The following is a 15,269-nucleotide window of genomic DNA, read 5'->3' on the forward strand; positions in this document are numbered from 1 at the left end:
CTGCAGCGATTTGCAGAGGGAAAAGTTTTGAAAGGTTGGCTTTAGGAAAAGCGCAGCTGTTATGACACAAGAAATTGCTTTATTGATGGTCTGCTCTGCTGCCTGTGCATTTGGCCATTTGTTACACGGCCCATATCTATATCTCAGCCTGACACTGATGAGAACTTTTCTGTTTCCCTCTCTAGATTACTGAGTTGTAATGACACATGCAGGCAGGCTGGGCGCAGGCGGGTAAAAGCCCAGACTTGCTGACGATCCCGGGCTGGATTTCGGTGGTACAGGAGGTGGATATTGAAAGCCGGGTGCCTGGGGGGCTCAGATGAAGGCGCCCATAATAGAGAAATAAGGCGACATCGCTCCTGTGACTGTTTCCATCCCAAAGCCCACAGTGGTCATCATCGGCGCTGAGAAACGATAAAGGAAGAGAAGGAGTGATAAAATGTAGGTAAAACCAGAGCAGGAGGGATAAAAAAAGGAGAATACTTCCACCCACAGGAGTCAAGAAGACATTTGTACCTCCGTCCACATGATGTTTTCAGATTGTTTCTAAAAGAATGGGTGATCGTAGCGAAAAATGTGACTATTAGCCATAAGAGCCTGAATCTGTCATTCTCATCATAAAATATATCCCGTTTCCTGTTTTCACAGGAAGTGACACGATTTCCTTCTAGTCGTGAAGCCACCCAAGTGTTCCAACCTGAATGACATTGAGCTCCTTCGACTGGCTGGTGCAAGAGGCCGAGTAAAAGCGGGCGGACACTTCTCTCCTAATCAGGCCGTAATTCAAGATTCGCCTGGCCACTCACCAATCAATACCTGCACAATCCCAATTAAAGCTTGCTGGGTCAGTGGAGGGCCACCAATTCCTTTACAAGTTAAATGCAATACTTAAATCTAAGCAATCTCTGTGACCTTCACCGGTTTAATGGGTCGTCTCAACAGGGGTGTCCAGTTAAAAGTGCAAGAAGGACACAGGATGGACAGCTTTGGGTGATAAACGCTGCCACCTCGCCGCCATTTGACACCGAGCTCTTGTTCCAACGGTGCAAAGCTGTTTTAAAATCCTGCTGCCAAATTAAACAATAGTGGATTCAAGCAGCGAAACGAGGCCTGAAAATATATGCGAGGTTGTTTGCTTACACATGAACACAACTACTTGTGATTAATTAGATTTCTTTGGTCAACATCACATCAATATTCATTTTAAACTGAAACGAATGTGTGTTTTCTCCCGTTTGTCCCTAGACTGGACTCACAACCTCCAAACTTAAACCACAAACTCGCAGTTCCAACATGTTAGGGAGAAGCCGTCACCTTTTCATACTCACCTATTTTCTCCCCCATTCCTCTCCCAGTTTCTCCCTCTGAGCTTTGGCTCTTTTGTGTCCGTGTCCTTTATCACAATTCTGACCCGCAGAAAGGAATTCTCACAAGATATCAAAACAAAAATCTATATTTAATATGGGAGCAATTACAAAGTGAAGCTGGCTGCACAGGGCCGTTGTCACCAGCGCGCGTGTTTTTCATCAAATAGGTCATTAGACGATGATGGATGTAAACCTATAAAGTATCTAAACTGGACCTTTTAACAAACCACAAGCAACACTATCATTTCTCTAATAGAACCTGCTGACCGTGTCATTCCCTCCTGCCATTTGTCATTTTTCCTTGTGAAATAATCAATACCTGGGCGCTTTGAAATAAATAATATAAAAGTCATAGTAACCTACCCGAGGAGCAACAAAAATAGACTTATGGAGCGTTCAGAGGGCCCATTCGGCCTCCGGGCAATGTCTACTGCATGTTTCTAATCAATGCATACAGCCAAGTGTATTCACTGAGACGCTGGCCATGTTGTGTTCAGGCTCATTCTCAGGGTTGGAACCTGTCTGTGTTGTTTTGGTCTTCAGTTAAGCTTGCGTTGAATCAACATCAGCCGCAGAAAAAGGAGGCTGGGAGTAAATTATTTTATTGGCATACTTATTAGTTAGAGTAAACATTGATATGGATCGGGCCCTCGGTGATCTCACAGAAACACAATCTGGGAATCAGAGCGCTGTGATGAATATTAGAGTTACAATGATATAAATTTGAGTTGTGATAATATAGAATAAAATGGAGCATAAAGAAAGTGAGGCTTCACTAAATGTAAGGATTTATAATGCATTGTTTTGGTCATCTGAACCTCTTTGTAAGGTAATGTCCTATATCCTCCACCTGAACCCAACTCTTACTGGATATGCATACCAGTATCCTCTTCCCTCTATAAATAATGTGATATATTATATTATCTCTATTGAATATGATCTATATTTAAGGCCAACATGCACTTCTTTTAAAACAGTCAAGTCTCTGTTATCTTAAAGCCTCTTTTCACACAATAAAGGGGGACCTTGAGCTCTATCTGCTCAGGCTATCTAGCAGAGACTCAAGTAAACTACATCTCTACATTACCTGGAGGAAACATTTGACCCACATCTGCCTGCTTCTATTTATTGCAACGGATTATGATATTATCTTCTGTGCTTTTATAGCTTTAAATCCAGTGTTATTTCATATGACAGCTATTTGAGACACAAATACAGAAATGATGAATAAGGCCTTAGATGGACTGAATATTCTGCTCAGATGGATCAAATCATCGCCGCTATGTGTGAATACATGAAGCACACTCACCTGCACTGAGAGTCTAACATGTGGATGAATTTGGGATTTTTAAACCCATAGGAGCTCACATCACTTTTGGGGGGCTGGGGTGGGGGACAGACATGGTTGTGTGTGTGTGCGGTGCCATCAAATAGGTGAGATGATGACCGCGGTAACAAAAGGCGGTAATTACGCGGCGGTAACAGGATATCTGCACTCCAGCAGCTCGCCAAAAGAATAACACGTGTTAATTACACAGACACGTGAGCGTATGGAAGACAGGCACATGATGATGGAAAATACACTGTGGCACCCAAGGCACCTCTGACAGCCATGACACCCTCCATCAAAGCAGCACGTCACAGGGCAACTATACCAGGTGATCATGATGAGGATGAGGATGAGGATGAGGAGGATGATGAGGATGATTCAAAAGTGAAAGAAAAAGACTATAAACACATCCTATAAGGAGCCATCTGACTGCTCTCTCTCTCTCTCTCCATCTCTCTCTCTCTCTCTCTCTCTCTCTCTCTCTCTCTCTCCACACATACACACACACTCTTCTTGCAGTCCCCCCTCTCGGCCCACAGAGGGCGCTGTCCTCTCGCTCTTCCTTCCACCGGAACAGGCAGATTTTTTAACAAGTCAATTAATATCAATGAGCGAATATACATCGCACATTTACAAAGAGTCCAATCTGAGGGATGAATTAACCAAATCGATTAGGGAGAGAAACAAATGACTGTGCGACTCGCAGACATTTGGAAAGTGGCCCTCGCTCAAAATCAATGAATTAGAAATATGAATCTAATCGCCCATTGGTGACACAGTGAAAAGCTGCAGACGAACTCAGGCTGCACGGTGGCGTCGAGCCCATGACTCAGTGGTTTACAGCCAATCAGAGAGCAGCTTCACCGAGTTATATATTAATAGACGTTAAATAAGAGAGTATTTTATATTATAGGCAATGGATTTATATGTGGCAGTAACTGGAGGACTATTGAATCAGGAGTGTGTGTGTGTGTGTTAGGTTATATCAAACAGCTGCTTTGTTTATCACACACACACACACACACACACACACACACACACACACACACACACACACACAGTATGACGGCATGTTTTTGTGATAAAAAAAATATATTTTTTGTCTCTATACAGCCATTTTCCTGGAAACACACCACACAGGCCCCGGATGATCGATGTAAGCTTTAAATAGGCCCGTGAATACATTTGATAGAAGAGGAAGAATAAGGAGAGCTGTTGTTGATGTATTTATTCATCCATATAACATCTGTAACATCTTGAGTTGATCTTTTTTATCAGTAAATAAAGAACCAAACCGCAGCCACACTGACGTCACACTGACAGGCTGACAGTCTGAGTAAGTGGGATTTAAAAATAACCAAACTTTTTAAAAAGCAGAGCTCAGTCTATCTGTGTCTGATTGTAAATTTAATTATGTATTTGATCAGTCAGTATTTGGTCGCAGCCAAAGCTCCCTTTTGTGCGAACAACTCTGTGTTCATTTGGTGCCTAATTGGACCATATAAGACCAATAACAGGCGAGAGCAGCACCGCCTGCAGCCAGAGTGCAAACAGGGGGGAGGATGCTCTCTCTCTCTCTCTCTCTCTCTCTCTCTCGCTCTCCCCCTCCCTCCCTCTCTCTGCCTTAATCCCATTTGCCATTGTACATGCCCAATCGCCTATACTTTCCGCTTTTAACTTGGATGACATTTTTATTTCATCATTAGCATCAGACGCCAGACTGACTGACACGCTGGACGCGCGGTTGTGTTTGTGACTCGAGAGCTCCGGGATGCGACACCAGCACGCCTCGACTCGTCTCCAAGTTTTTTCCCTTTAACACATTCGAGATTTTATTTGATTATTTTTCGTGTAGAGCCTCGACGGACATCTGCTCTGATCCGCTCTCTCTCTCACACACACACTCCCTCTCTCTCTCTCCCTCTCTCTCTCCCACTCTCTCTCTCTCTCCTGGTGTGAAGTCGAGTCTCCACATTAAATCACTGACTAGAATAAAAACAAGGAACCCTCCGGAGCCCGGATATCGACTCCCTGTAAGACCCTCTTTCTTTGTTTTTCTTTTTTATTCGTCCTCTCGTGGTCCTCTGAGGTTAGACCACAGCCACAGCGATGCCAGAGACAACACAAGAGACGTGCGCCTCGGCCAAGGACTCGCCATTCTTTATCAAGAACCTGCTGAACTGTGACAGCAAACCGTCCAAGCCCAAGCCGGTGTTCGCGGCCACCAAGGCGGCCTTGGAGGCGGGATTCTCCCTGTCTCAAGTCGGGGACTTCAGCTTCCCTCGCTTCGACCTGCCCGCACAGAGGTTCAGTCTGCCGGCGCACTACCTGGAGCGCACCTCGGCGTGGTGGTACCCGTACACCCTGAGCACCGCCGCCCACCTGCACAGAACCGAAGGTAAGACCCGCAAACTCGACCCGCTAAACGAGGCGATTACGCGATTTGACGAATGCAACGTGGCGTCCTGCAGATCCTCTAGTTTCATACGGAGAGAGAGTTAAAAAGGAGAGAGTTTGGAATGTTTATAATCACATTTGGAGTCTTTATTAATATCCACATTTGGGGTGAGTAGCTGTTTAAATTGCCAGCACGCAGACGTCATTTATTCTGACTAATCCAGTCAATAGAAGAGGATTTCAGGCGTTTTTGGAGCAGGAAGCCTCGCGTGTGTGTGTGTGTGTGTGTGTCCTGTGCTGCAGCCTGTTTCCTGTGCAGGCCTGTCTCCGGTTATAATAGATCAATAAGTGTGACACGCTGTGCATAAAAGCGAGCAGACCTCATCAAATCATCCGCTGAAGTTGACGATGCGCAGCAGAGCGGCGGGGTTTGATTTGTCTATTGGCGCTCAGCGTGAACGTCTCAGCCCGGAGGGTCGCTGCCGGCGGGTTACACCTGCAGGCGGAGATGATTTATTCATACGGGCTTTGATGGGAATGATGCCGGCACGGAAAATGATGTTTGACTAGAAGGAAGTCTGTGTTTGACTCCAATCAAAGCAGAGGAGTGAATAATGTGGACACATCTGATTGTTATTTGTCAAAAAGCACCAAACGTGGTTAGATTAACGGCGCATGCTGGTTGATTCCATGCTTTTTTATTTAGATAAAGTTTGATTAATGTACAGAAAAGTGTATAAACCCCCCCGAGAGGCCCCGGTTGTTCCTAATCTCCATCCCCCCGCTGTCTCCTCCTCAGTCGCGGACAGACCAGGAGCCCGGGACTCGTCCCCGACCTCCGGCACGGACAGAGACTCCCCGGACCTGCCGCTCAAATCCGAGCCGGACGCCAAAGACGACGACGATGACGACGAGCACAACAACAACAAGAGCGGCGACGAGATCATCCTGGAGGAGAGCGACTCGGATGAGGTGAAGAAGGGCGAGGCGGAGGACTGGAAGAAGCTGGACGACGACAAGAAGCCGTGCCGTAAGAAGAAGACGCGCACGGTCTTCTCCCGGAGCCAAGTGTTCCAGCTGGAGTCCACCTTCGACATGAAGCGGTACCTGAGCAGCTCGGAGCGGGCGGGTCTGGCCGCGTCCCTGCACCTGACGGAGACGCAGGTCAAGATCTGGTTCCAGAACCGGCGGAACAAGTGGAAGAGACAGCTGGCCGCGGAGCTGGAAGCCGCCAACCTGAGCCACGCCGCGGCGCAGAGGATAGTCCGGGTGCCCATCCTCTACCACGAGAGCTCGGCGTCGGAGAGCGGAGTCCCCGGTGGCAACGTGCCCGTGAGCCAGCCGCTGCTCACCTTCCCGCACCCCGGCGTGTACTACTCGCACCCTCTCGTCACGTCCGTGCCGCTGCTCAGACCGGTTTGAGAGGAACAACTCGGGTTCTGGCGCCTTAAAGTGACAGAAAGAACTTCATATTTTTGTACAAGTGACTCAATGAAGAAACAACGAGAAAAAAAAGAAAAGAAACCAGAGACATTCAGGCCTGCTGGACCAGTTTGGGCGTCAATATTGTGTCGTTTTTCAATAAGGGTTCAATACAGTTTACACATGATCAGACAATTCAAATTATTATTATTGTTATTATTATTATTATTACTACTACTATTATTATATTTACTATTATTATTATTATCTGAGGGTAATAATAGTAAAGCTCATGATCATCTCAGGAGTCACCTGCTTACACTGCCTGATGAGTCTTTTTTTAATATCATTTTACACAGGCCAATTCTGTGTGTGTGTGTGTGTGTGCGTGTGTGTGCGTGTGTGTGTGTGTGTGATGTACAAAACATTTGCGGTTTACAAAGAAAAATAAAAAGCCTACACACACGAGGGCAAACATTATCAATAATTGGCCATTTTTTATTTCCTTCACATTTCCCAGGATTGATAATGTGCAATACACTGAGTGAGTGTGTGTGTGTGTATATGTGTGTGTGTGGTGATATGGACGCTGCTCAGCTCACTTTGGGACAATCAGGAACACAGTCACCGTGTAGAATAGACACTGACCCTCAACCTGGGAGCTCACACACACACACACACACACATGGACACACGCACACACACACATACACACTCTCGTCCACTTTGTGTTTATGAAGCAGCAGCAGCGGCGGCGGCAGACACACAAACAGCCCAACCCTTCTCACAGCATCATGGTGTACAAATGTAAATGTCTATTTAAAACCCGCAGCTCTGTACAGTGAAGAGAACGTTTTGATATTGTATTGCTGAACTATGTTGTGAAATAAATGGAGAATATTCCTTACATTTTTACGACTGAGATGTTGTGTAATAATATATAAATATACAGAAGATTTTTTTTGAATATATAACAGAATATAACACATACCTCATCCAGGCCGAGCTGGTTTAGAAAATACCAGAAATTATCTTTATGTGAGATATTTAGCTCACTTTATTCTGCAAAGCATTCTGACTGTTTTTCACTCAAATCCCTACATTTAATGGTAGAAAAAAGAGAAATAAAAATGGATATTTGTCGTGATGTTAGATGTAAATACTCTGAATCATAGATCCACACACACACACGCACACACACATATACGCACATCATGGAAGCGGAGCAGGTGGTTCACGTCATCAGCGCGCTGTTATGCACTTTAAAAACGTTATTTTACATATAAAATTGTCTCGGTCAATTAGATGCGTAATTGGCACCATCTTGCCAAAATTATGGGAAATGCATTCAGAGGAGGCCATTACTCTGAGTGTGTGTGTGTGTGTGTGTGTGTGTGTTGTGTGAGAGTGTAGATATTATCTTCTACCTCAACGTTTTGTTTTTTGCAGCATTCTAATATTATATTTTATTTATTTTTTAATCTTATTTCATTTATTCAGATTCATGTTATTTTACTGTGGGTGAATGTTATTGATTTTATTTTTAAGAGAAATTTAATCTTATTGTTTGGGGAAATTAGATATCCTGACAATTTTCATAGAAATATTGAAATTCATCTTACTATGACTTATCCTTAAATGTGTTATTATATTTGTTTATAGTTTATATGTCTCACACCATTTCCATTTAATTCCCCCTCCGATGAAATTACACACAGTGAATAATTTTAGCATCCTATAAGGTAAAATAAAAGGTGTAAAATTCCAAATTAGAGTTAAATTATTAAAGAGGCACTTTGTAACGCACGAGCCTACAGGTGTCACCGGAAAGGAGATGCGAGACAAGAACGACAAGTGCCCAGTGTGAAGGTTGAATAATAATAATAATAATAATAATAGTAATAATAATAATAATGTTTCTGTGTATTTGAACACACACACAGAAAGCTGGACTAAACAAAAGTCTGATATTTTTTAACAGGTATATATGAAAATGTATAAATTGGAGCAGCAACACTAACACATTATGATTCAAAAAATCACCCAAATGATTAATTCATAATTTGATATTCAGAAATCACAATTTGCAATATTTCATTTAAACTCTCCATGTTTGTCTGTATTTATGTCAAACACAGATTTGACTTCAGACTCCTGTAATAACCCCCAAAATACACCGGAGAGGCCAAACAACGAGAGTTATGATTAAAAGTTAAATTCGAACGTGTGATTCATGACAACTAACACAAACTAGGAGGCAGGTCCAGTGTTTCTCAACCGGAGAGGCCGGCCACCTCCGCTTCAAAGGCCATTTTCTCTTTTCATCTGCTGTTATTGGAAAAGAATCAGTCAGCTTTCCACTCTATGATGACCTCATAAGGAGACAAAGGGTGCATTCAAATGTTGTCAGATCACCCAAGTATCGACGCGCACCTACCTACCATGCAAACTCAACACGGCCCCATTACAGCAAATGAATAGATCGCTGTGGCATTATTCCTCTGGCACGTATCGATCTGCAAACGTCTGCTGCTGCTGCTGCTGCTGCGTACATCGCGTCAGAGCAGAAGAGCAACACTCGGCTCAGCTTGTGACCTTGATTTGCGCGCATAAATTGAAAAAATTACCACTCGATAATTTCCATTTGTGCGACATCTTTATGTAAAGGAGAAAAGGGAGCCCGGGCCAAAATCAGATAAGTACATTACGCAGGAACGGGGGCAAACGGACGTGACCGGGGAGCGCGCGCAGAGTATTACATTAACTGGAGAGCTGAATGGGTAATTTGGAGCCCCATCATATGCTTTAGTGCCAGCTTGGAAACATACAAGTGGCCTAAGCACCTCTGCAGCCGCCGGCGTCTACGCACATGCAAGTAAAGTACAGAGATGAAACCAAAGACTTTGTTTAGAGTGGAAACAAAAGAGACGCTGGGTCTCAAACGGAGGCTCGCGGACCTCTCGGTGGTCCCCGGGGGGTGGGCAGCGGGTCCCCCTATAGCTGCAATACAAATCACTTGTTTTTGATCCGTTATCGATTTCACTCAAACGTCACATCAAAGAAACATCCTCCTATACGGCCCCTGAGTGTGTGTGAGTGTGTGTGACAGAGTTTCTTGACTTGCTGTTGACGCATGCGCACTCCCAACCTGTGCGTGATGGCAAATACATGCAGGATGATTGGAGATGTGTGATGGTCAGGGAGCTAACCCGGGTATTATCCGGGTACTCTCTGGGTATGCCCCGGGTATGCTCCGGGTATTTTCCGGATATGCTCCGGGTACTCTCCGGGTATTCCCTCGCGTCCCTGCGCCTCGTTGTGTTGGAACAACTCACTCCGAGGCGTCTGCGGGAGGAAGTCTTGTTTTAAACGCACATCCCATTTGCTCCCCTGATTGAATGCGAGCATCAGATTTTCATCAAAGTTCTATTAAGTGAAACATAGGTTGCGGGGCACCGTCTGATTGGAACAGTTTAAATTTTAATTGTGTTTTTAATTTGACATATAGTTGCTGTGAAGAATGACACTGGAACGCCGAGGGGCGGTCGATTTTCTTAATTTCTCCCCGAGGAATTGATGAGTCTATCAGGGCAGTAGATTGGAAAGCCATTAAAACTCAATGGTTAGGTTGTTAATTGGAACTTGATGGATAGGAGCCCGTGGATAGGCTGGACTGATCCAATCTTCCTGACTTTCTGTTTTCCAATAAATTACCCAGTTCATTTCCACACTCAGATTACATAAATTGTACACCTCCAGGGCTCCAGCCTCGCGTTTACAACTCTCTCTCTCCCTCTCTCTCTCTCTCTCTCTCTCTCTCTCTCTCCCCCCCCCCCCCCCCCCCCCCCGCCCCCCTCTTTCTCCCTCTCTCACACACACACACGCACGGACGCACACAAACGCCTCCTGAAGAAAGACCAGGCTCCGCTTTCTTGAATGAAAATCGAAACATAATCAACGTTTATACTTAGACAATTTATTGATATCATTTTCTCTGGTAATTTCCTTATTCTAGACTTGGACACGCCATATATCATAATACACACGTGTAAAGGGGTCTTTGTTTAATATTTATCGAAGCTTGATTCTCGGATCAAAGCGCCTCATAACTTCATCTGTCTTTCTCAGGGCCTCTGCTCTCAGTAAAGATCTTGTTCTGTTATTGCGGTAGGGCGGCCATACACCACCTATCACGCTGATAGAGCACGAAGCGAGGCCCGCAGAGAGCTGCTGAGGCCCCGCAGAGCCTCGGTGAGACCTGGAGACGTCAGGGGATCAACGTCTCCGTGCTGATAGAGGACATTACGCAGCTGTGCCCCTGAACGTTACACTGCTGGGCCCGTGAACGTTACACTGCTGGGCCCTGAACGCCCCTCAAAAAAAGGGAAACACGTCCTCTGCAGCAACGCCACCCCCCTGATGTCCACTGTGTCCTCACTCATGTCCACTATGTCCTCACTCCTGTCCACTGACTCCTCCCTCATATCCACTGACTCCTCCCACATGTCCACTATGTCCCTATCATGTCCACTATCTCCCCCCTGATGTCCACTATGTCCTCCCTCGTGTCCACTGACTCCTCCCTGATGTCCACTGACTCCTCCCCCATGCCCACTACGTCCTCCCTGATGTCCACCGTCTCCCCCCTGATGTCCACTGTCTCCATGATGGACAGAGAGACGCGGGCAGCCCCTGACAAAGGTCTTTGTTTGGAAAGAGCGGCATATAAAATAAACCCATTTAACTGTCATTGAGGATTTCACGCCGCATGCGTAACCACCATAAATCCAGCACGAGCTCCGACTGGCCTCATATATCTGACACACACACACACACACACACACACACAGAGCGTTTAGCAGCTGCTGGCTCAAATGTGTTAACGATATTTACACGCAGATCCAGATGCTGTCTGGCTGCCATGATGATGATGACGAAGATGATTATTCTCATGTTGACGATGAAGATGATGATTACTGTCACCATCATAATACTCGTCATCATCATCCTCATGGTGTACATCTTCCTCATCCATCATCACCATAAGGAGGATGAGGATGTTGATAAGATGAAGATGACGATGAAGATGATGGTGGTAGTATTCCTTCTCATCACCTTCATCATGACGATGATGGCAACATCATCCTCCGCATCATCATCATCATCATAGCATTCTCATGATGATAGTGACAGTAACCATCTTCGCCCACATCAGGTCATCATCCTCATCATCATCTTCATCATCATCATCTCTTCTCCACCATGTCCCGGTGCAGGTTGTGTGGCTACCAGGAAGAGGGAAGAGGGAAGAGGGAAGAGGGGCTCTGACATGATGATTAAAGCGGACCATTTGTTATGTGTCTGGGGCTCCCTTACAAAGCAGTAAAAGAGGGATAATGTGCCCGAACCGCCAGCTCAAGCCCCGCAGCTGCTCCACACACACACAGAGAGAGAGAGAGAGAGAGAGAGAGAGAAAGAGAGAGAGAGAGAGAGAGAAGGAGAGAGAGAGAGAGAGATGCATGGGTGGTGGTTGTGGTGGAGGGCGGTGGTGAAAAGCGCCTTACAACTCCCTCACTACACACCCACACACGCACGCACACACCTACACACACGCGTGCCCCCCCACCCCCCAATCAATTAGTCAATCAATTAGCCGGCCTCCACTCCACGCGCGGTCATCACGAGGCAGATTAGCTCAGTAATGATCAAATTAATTCTTAATCGTAGATAATAGACGCGGAACGAGTTTATTATTTTCGGCAAAAAAATGAATCAGAATTAGTTCGAATGCAAGTTAGGATTCCAAGGGACCAGTTTACATCACAGCGTCACACATTTCTCTATGTAAATATAAATGTATGTACGTACATGTAGATGCTTTATTTCCGGAAGTCACACATTATATTATAGACTGAAAGAAATGATAGAGGATGAAAAATATGGCGATTTTGTAAAATTGTTTGATTTATACAAAAATCTTCAATCCAATCTAATAATTCCAATAATTAACAGATTAAACTGAGATCATTTTAAATCTTAAATATCATCACCGTTAAATCCTTTAAACAGATTGTATGTATTGGAGGAAACAACAGCACAGCTTTGAGTAAACATGCATGTAACCGGGCGCTGCTGCCTGCTGCTCTTCCTCCTCTCCCTCCCCCTCCTCTTCCTCGGCTCTCTCGCCTCCTCATCGCGTCTCCCAAAGTCTTGACAGGAGTTTGAAATTTCCGGGCTTGTGTGTGAGGAGGCGATTGGCCGAGGAGGAGCTTACCTACATGCAAATGAGGCGCCGCAGCCTTCCTCCCCTCCGATCCAGAGCGTGAGGAGGAGGATCAGGAATACACTCATGTTCCCCGAGCACCAGAAAAAACAAGTCCCTCAATGAAAAAGCCCGCAATTAAATAGGCAACAGGACAAAAGGCGGATACATTTCTGTTTCTTTCTTTTTTTTTTATATGAACGCTAAATCGTGTAGAATCCAAATACCGGAATACAAGAGGAAAGACAGATTCAGTCAATACTCCAAATACTGTTATGAAGCGAGAATGAGTAGCGCAGAAGACAGCGGGAGCAAGTGCACGTCGGGCCCGATTTCCAGCTTCACTATCCAGTCTATCCTCGGCACCGCGTCCGATGCGCCGCGTTCCGGGGCCAAGGAGCTCAGCAAGGGGCCGCCGCCGCCCCGGAGGCGCTCGCTGTCGGTGTCCTCCGAGGAGGAGTGCAGCGGCGGGGAGGACTCGGCCGACTGCTTCTGCTCGGACACGGGACACAGCGAGCCATGCAGCCAGCACCAAGCCCACAACTTCTCCTGCTTAGGTGAGGAGCGCTGCTAGTCCTGTTATTATTGTTATTATTGTTGTTATTATGATAGAAAATGTACTGTTATTTTTAAAAATTGTCGTTATTCATTTCTGACCGTCTGAAATGTGATTCGAGCTTTTTTCTACCTCATTTTAAAGTGAACAATCAGGCAAAATGAAGCAGTTCCGTGTGAACTTCATCTGTCACTTCTCCTGTCACATCCACATGCAGCCCGTGTTGCCACTCGTGTTGTTCTGCGTGGGCTATCATAACTGCAGCAGGCAGAGAGAGTGGAAAGGTCGAATAATTATCCCTCTGCGTTTCCTCTCATTTCAAATTAAATCGAGCCTGCTAATTGATGAAACGCGGTTCATCACAATGGCTGCACTACACGTCGTCAATTGAGCGTTAAATATAGTGGGATTTAATTAATAGCCTACTGTACAGCGAGCATACGGGCTGTTTATTTAGAAACTCGGCGGCTTTCAGCAGTCGATTAAACAAGTCAGAGTTCACACTTAACCAACTCTCATACCGAGTGTGTCGAGAAAATGATCAAAGGCCTGTTCAGGTCTTTATCAGCGGCATTATCATGCAAATGTAACACAGAAAAATGTCTATTGTGTAGATGTGGCTGTATGATTATTGGTGCGTGGATAAAAATGCACAAATAAACACAAATAATATCAAAATATTATAGAAATAATTGTGCTGAAGTTGTGTGTTTGTGGTGTTCACCCCCCGCTGTTTGCTGCTCGCAGGTCCGGCTAAGGGGCTCCTGTCCGCGGCTGACGGGCTCGCACGGCGGCCGCACCTGCCACAGCCTCTGCTGCAGGATTACAAGGAGGAGCAGGAGCGACCCTGCCACCAAATGTCCCCGCTGTCCGAGGAGAGACAGACGGACGGCGGGGACAAGCAGGGCGGCTCGGCCAAGAAGAAGACGCGCACGGTTTTCTCCCGGAGTCAAGTGTACCAGCTGGAGTCCACCTTCGACATGAAGCGGTACCTGAGCAGCTCGGAGCGGGCCTGCTTAGCCTCCAGCCTGCAGCTGACCGAGACTCAGGTCAAGACGTGGTTTCAGAACCGGAGGAACAAATGGAAGCGGCAGCTCTCTGCGGAGCTGGAGGCGGCCAACATGGCCCACGCCTCCGCACAGACACTCGTGGGGATGCCGCTGGTTTTCAGAGATAACACCTTACTGCGGGTCCCGGTTCCCCGGTCTATCGCCTTTCCAACGCCGCTGTATTACCCGGGGAGCAACCTGCCGGCGTTACCTTTATACAACCTGTATAACAAGATCGAGTATTGATTGACTCTGCACACTGCAGCAGCATCAAAGCGCATTACAAAACAATACAACCTTCTTATAAATGTCTCGACATAACCTGTATATTGCATCACTTTATTTGTTGAGGAAATTCTTATTATGCAGCAACTGTATGTCTCACAAGAAAGCAATCCAGCTTCCCCATATGTATAAAATACACCATGTGTATAATTAATTATAATAATTTTCTACTCTTATTTTATTCTCTTGCTCCTCCTTTAACCGTCACATATATGGGAGCTTAGCCTTCATATGACTGCAGTGTTATTCCACAATGGCGTCTGGATGCTTTGAGTTGTTTAGTTTGTTTACTGAGCAGATAGAATGCAACACAATCTCACACAGTGCTGACAGGAAAGACACACTACTTCCATTTGGGGAAAAAATATTGTTTATGTTGTAATTTAGACATTGACCAAATATCCTTCACATTCAATAAATTTTCTATTTCAGTGAAATTTCCCTTGAAATTATTTTGTCTACTTTATTGTGTTTATTTAGAATGTCAAATATGACGTCAACGTCTGTGAATATGCAACGTTTAAAGGCAATAGGAGAGGAGAGGAACACATCTTTCATTAATGTTGACACACACACACACACACTCACACACACAAGCATG

General features: G+C 45.5%; 2 protein-coding genes across 2 annotated transcripts; both read left to right on the top strand.

The window, feature by feature from the left end:
• The first annotated feature begins 4,383 nt into the window (after window positions 1-4,383).
• Window positions 4,384-7,517, top strand: hmx3a (H6 family homeobox 3a). Its single transcript, XM_076141741.1, has 2 exons — window positions 4,384-5,095; window positions 5,894-7,517. The coding sequence occupies exons 1-2, from the start codon at window positions 4,807-4,809 to the stop codon at window positions 6,514-6,516; spliced, it is 912 nt and encodes a 303-aa protein (XP_075997856.1). The 5' UTR covers window positions 4,384-4,806; the 3' UTR covers window positions 6,517-7,517.
• Window positions 7,518-12,851: 5,334 nt separating this feature from the next.
• On the top strand, window positions 12,852-15,061 carry hmx2 (H6 family homeobox 2). Its single transcript, XM_076141753.1, has 2 exons — window positions 12,852-13,335; window positions 14,082-15,061. The coding sequence occupies exons 1-2, from the start codon at window positions 12,975-12,977 to the stop codon at window positions 14,627-14,629; spliced, it is 909 nt and encodes a 302-aa protein (XP_075997868.1). The 5' UTR covers window positions 12,852-12,974; the 3' UTR covers window positions 14,630-15,061.
• Window positions 15,062-15,269: the final 208 nt, after the last annotated feature.

This window comes from Genypterus blacodes, unplaced genomic scaffold (assembly GCF_046128005.1).
Source record: "Genypterus blacodes isolate CSIRO-AG114 ecotype Tasmania unplaced genomic scaffold, CSIRO-AGI_Gbla_v1 ptg000020l_1, whole genome shotgun sequence".
Classification (NCBI taxonomy): Eukaryota; Metazoa; Chordata; class Actinopteri; order Ophidiiformes; family Ophidiidae; genus Genypterus; species Genypterus blacodes.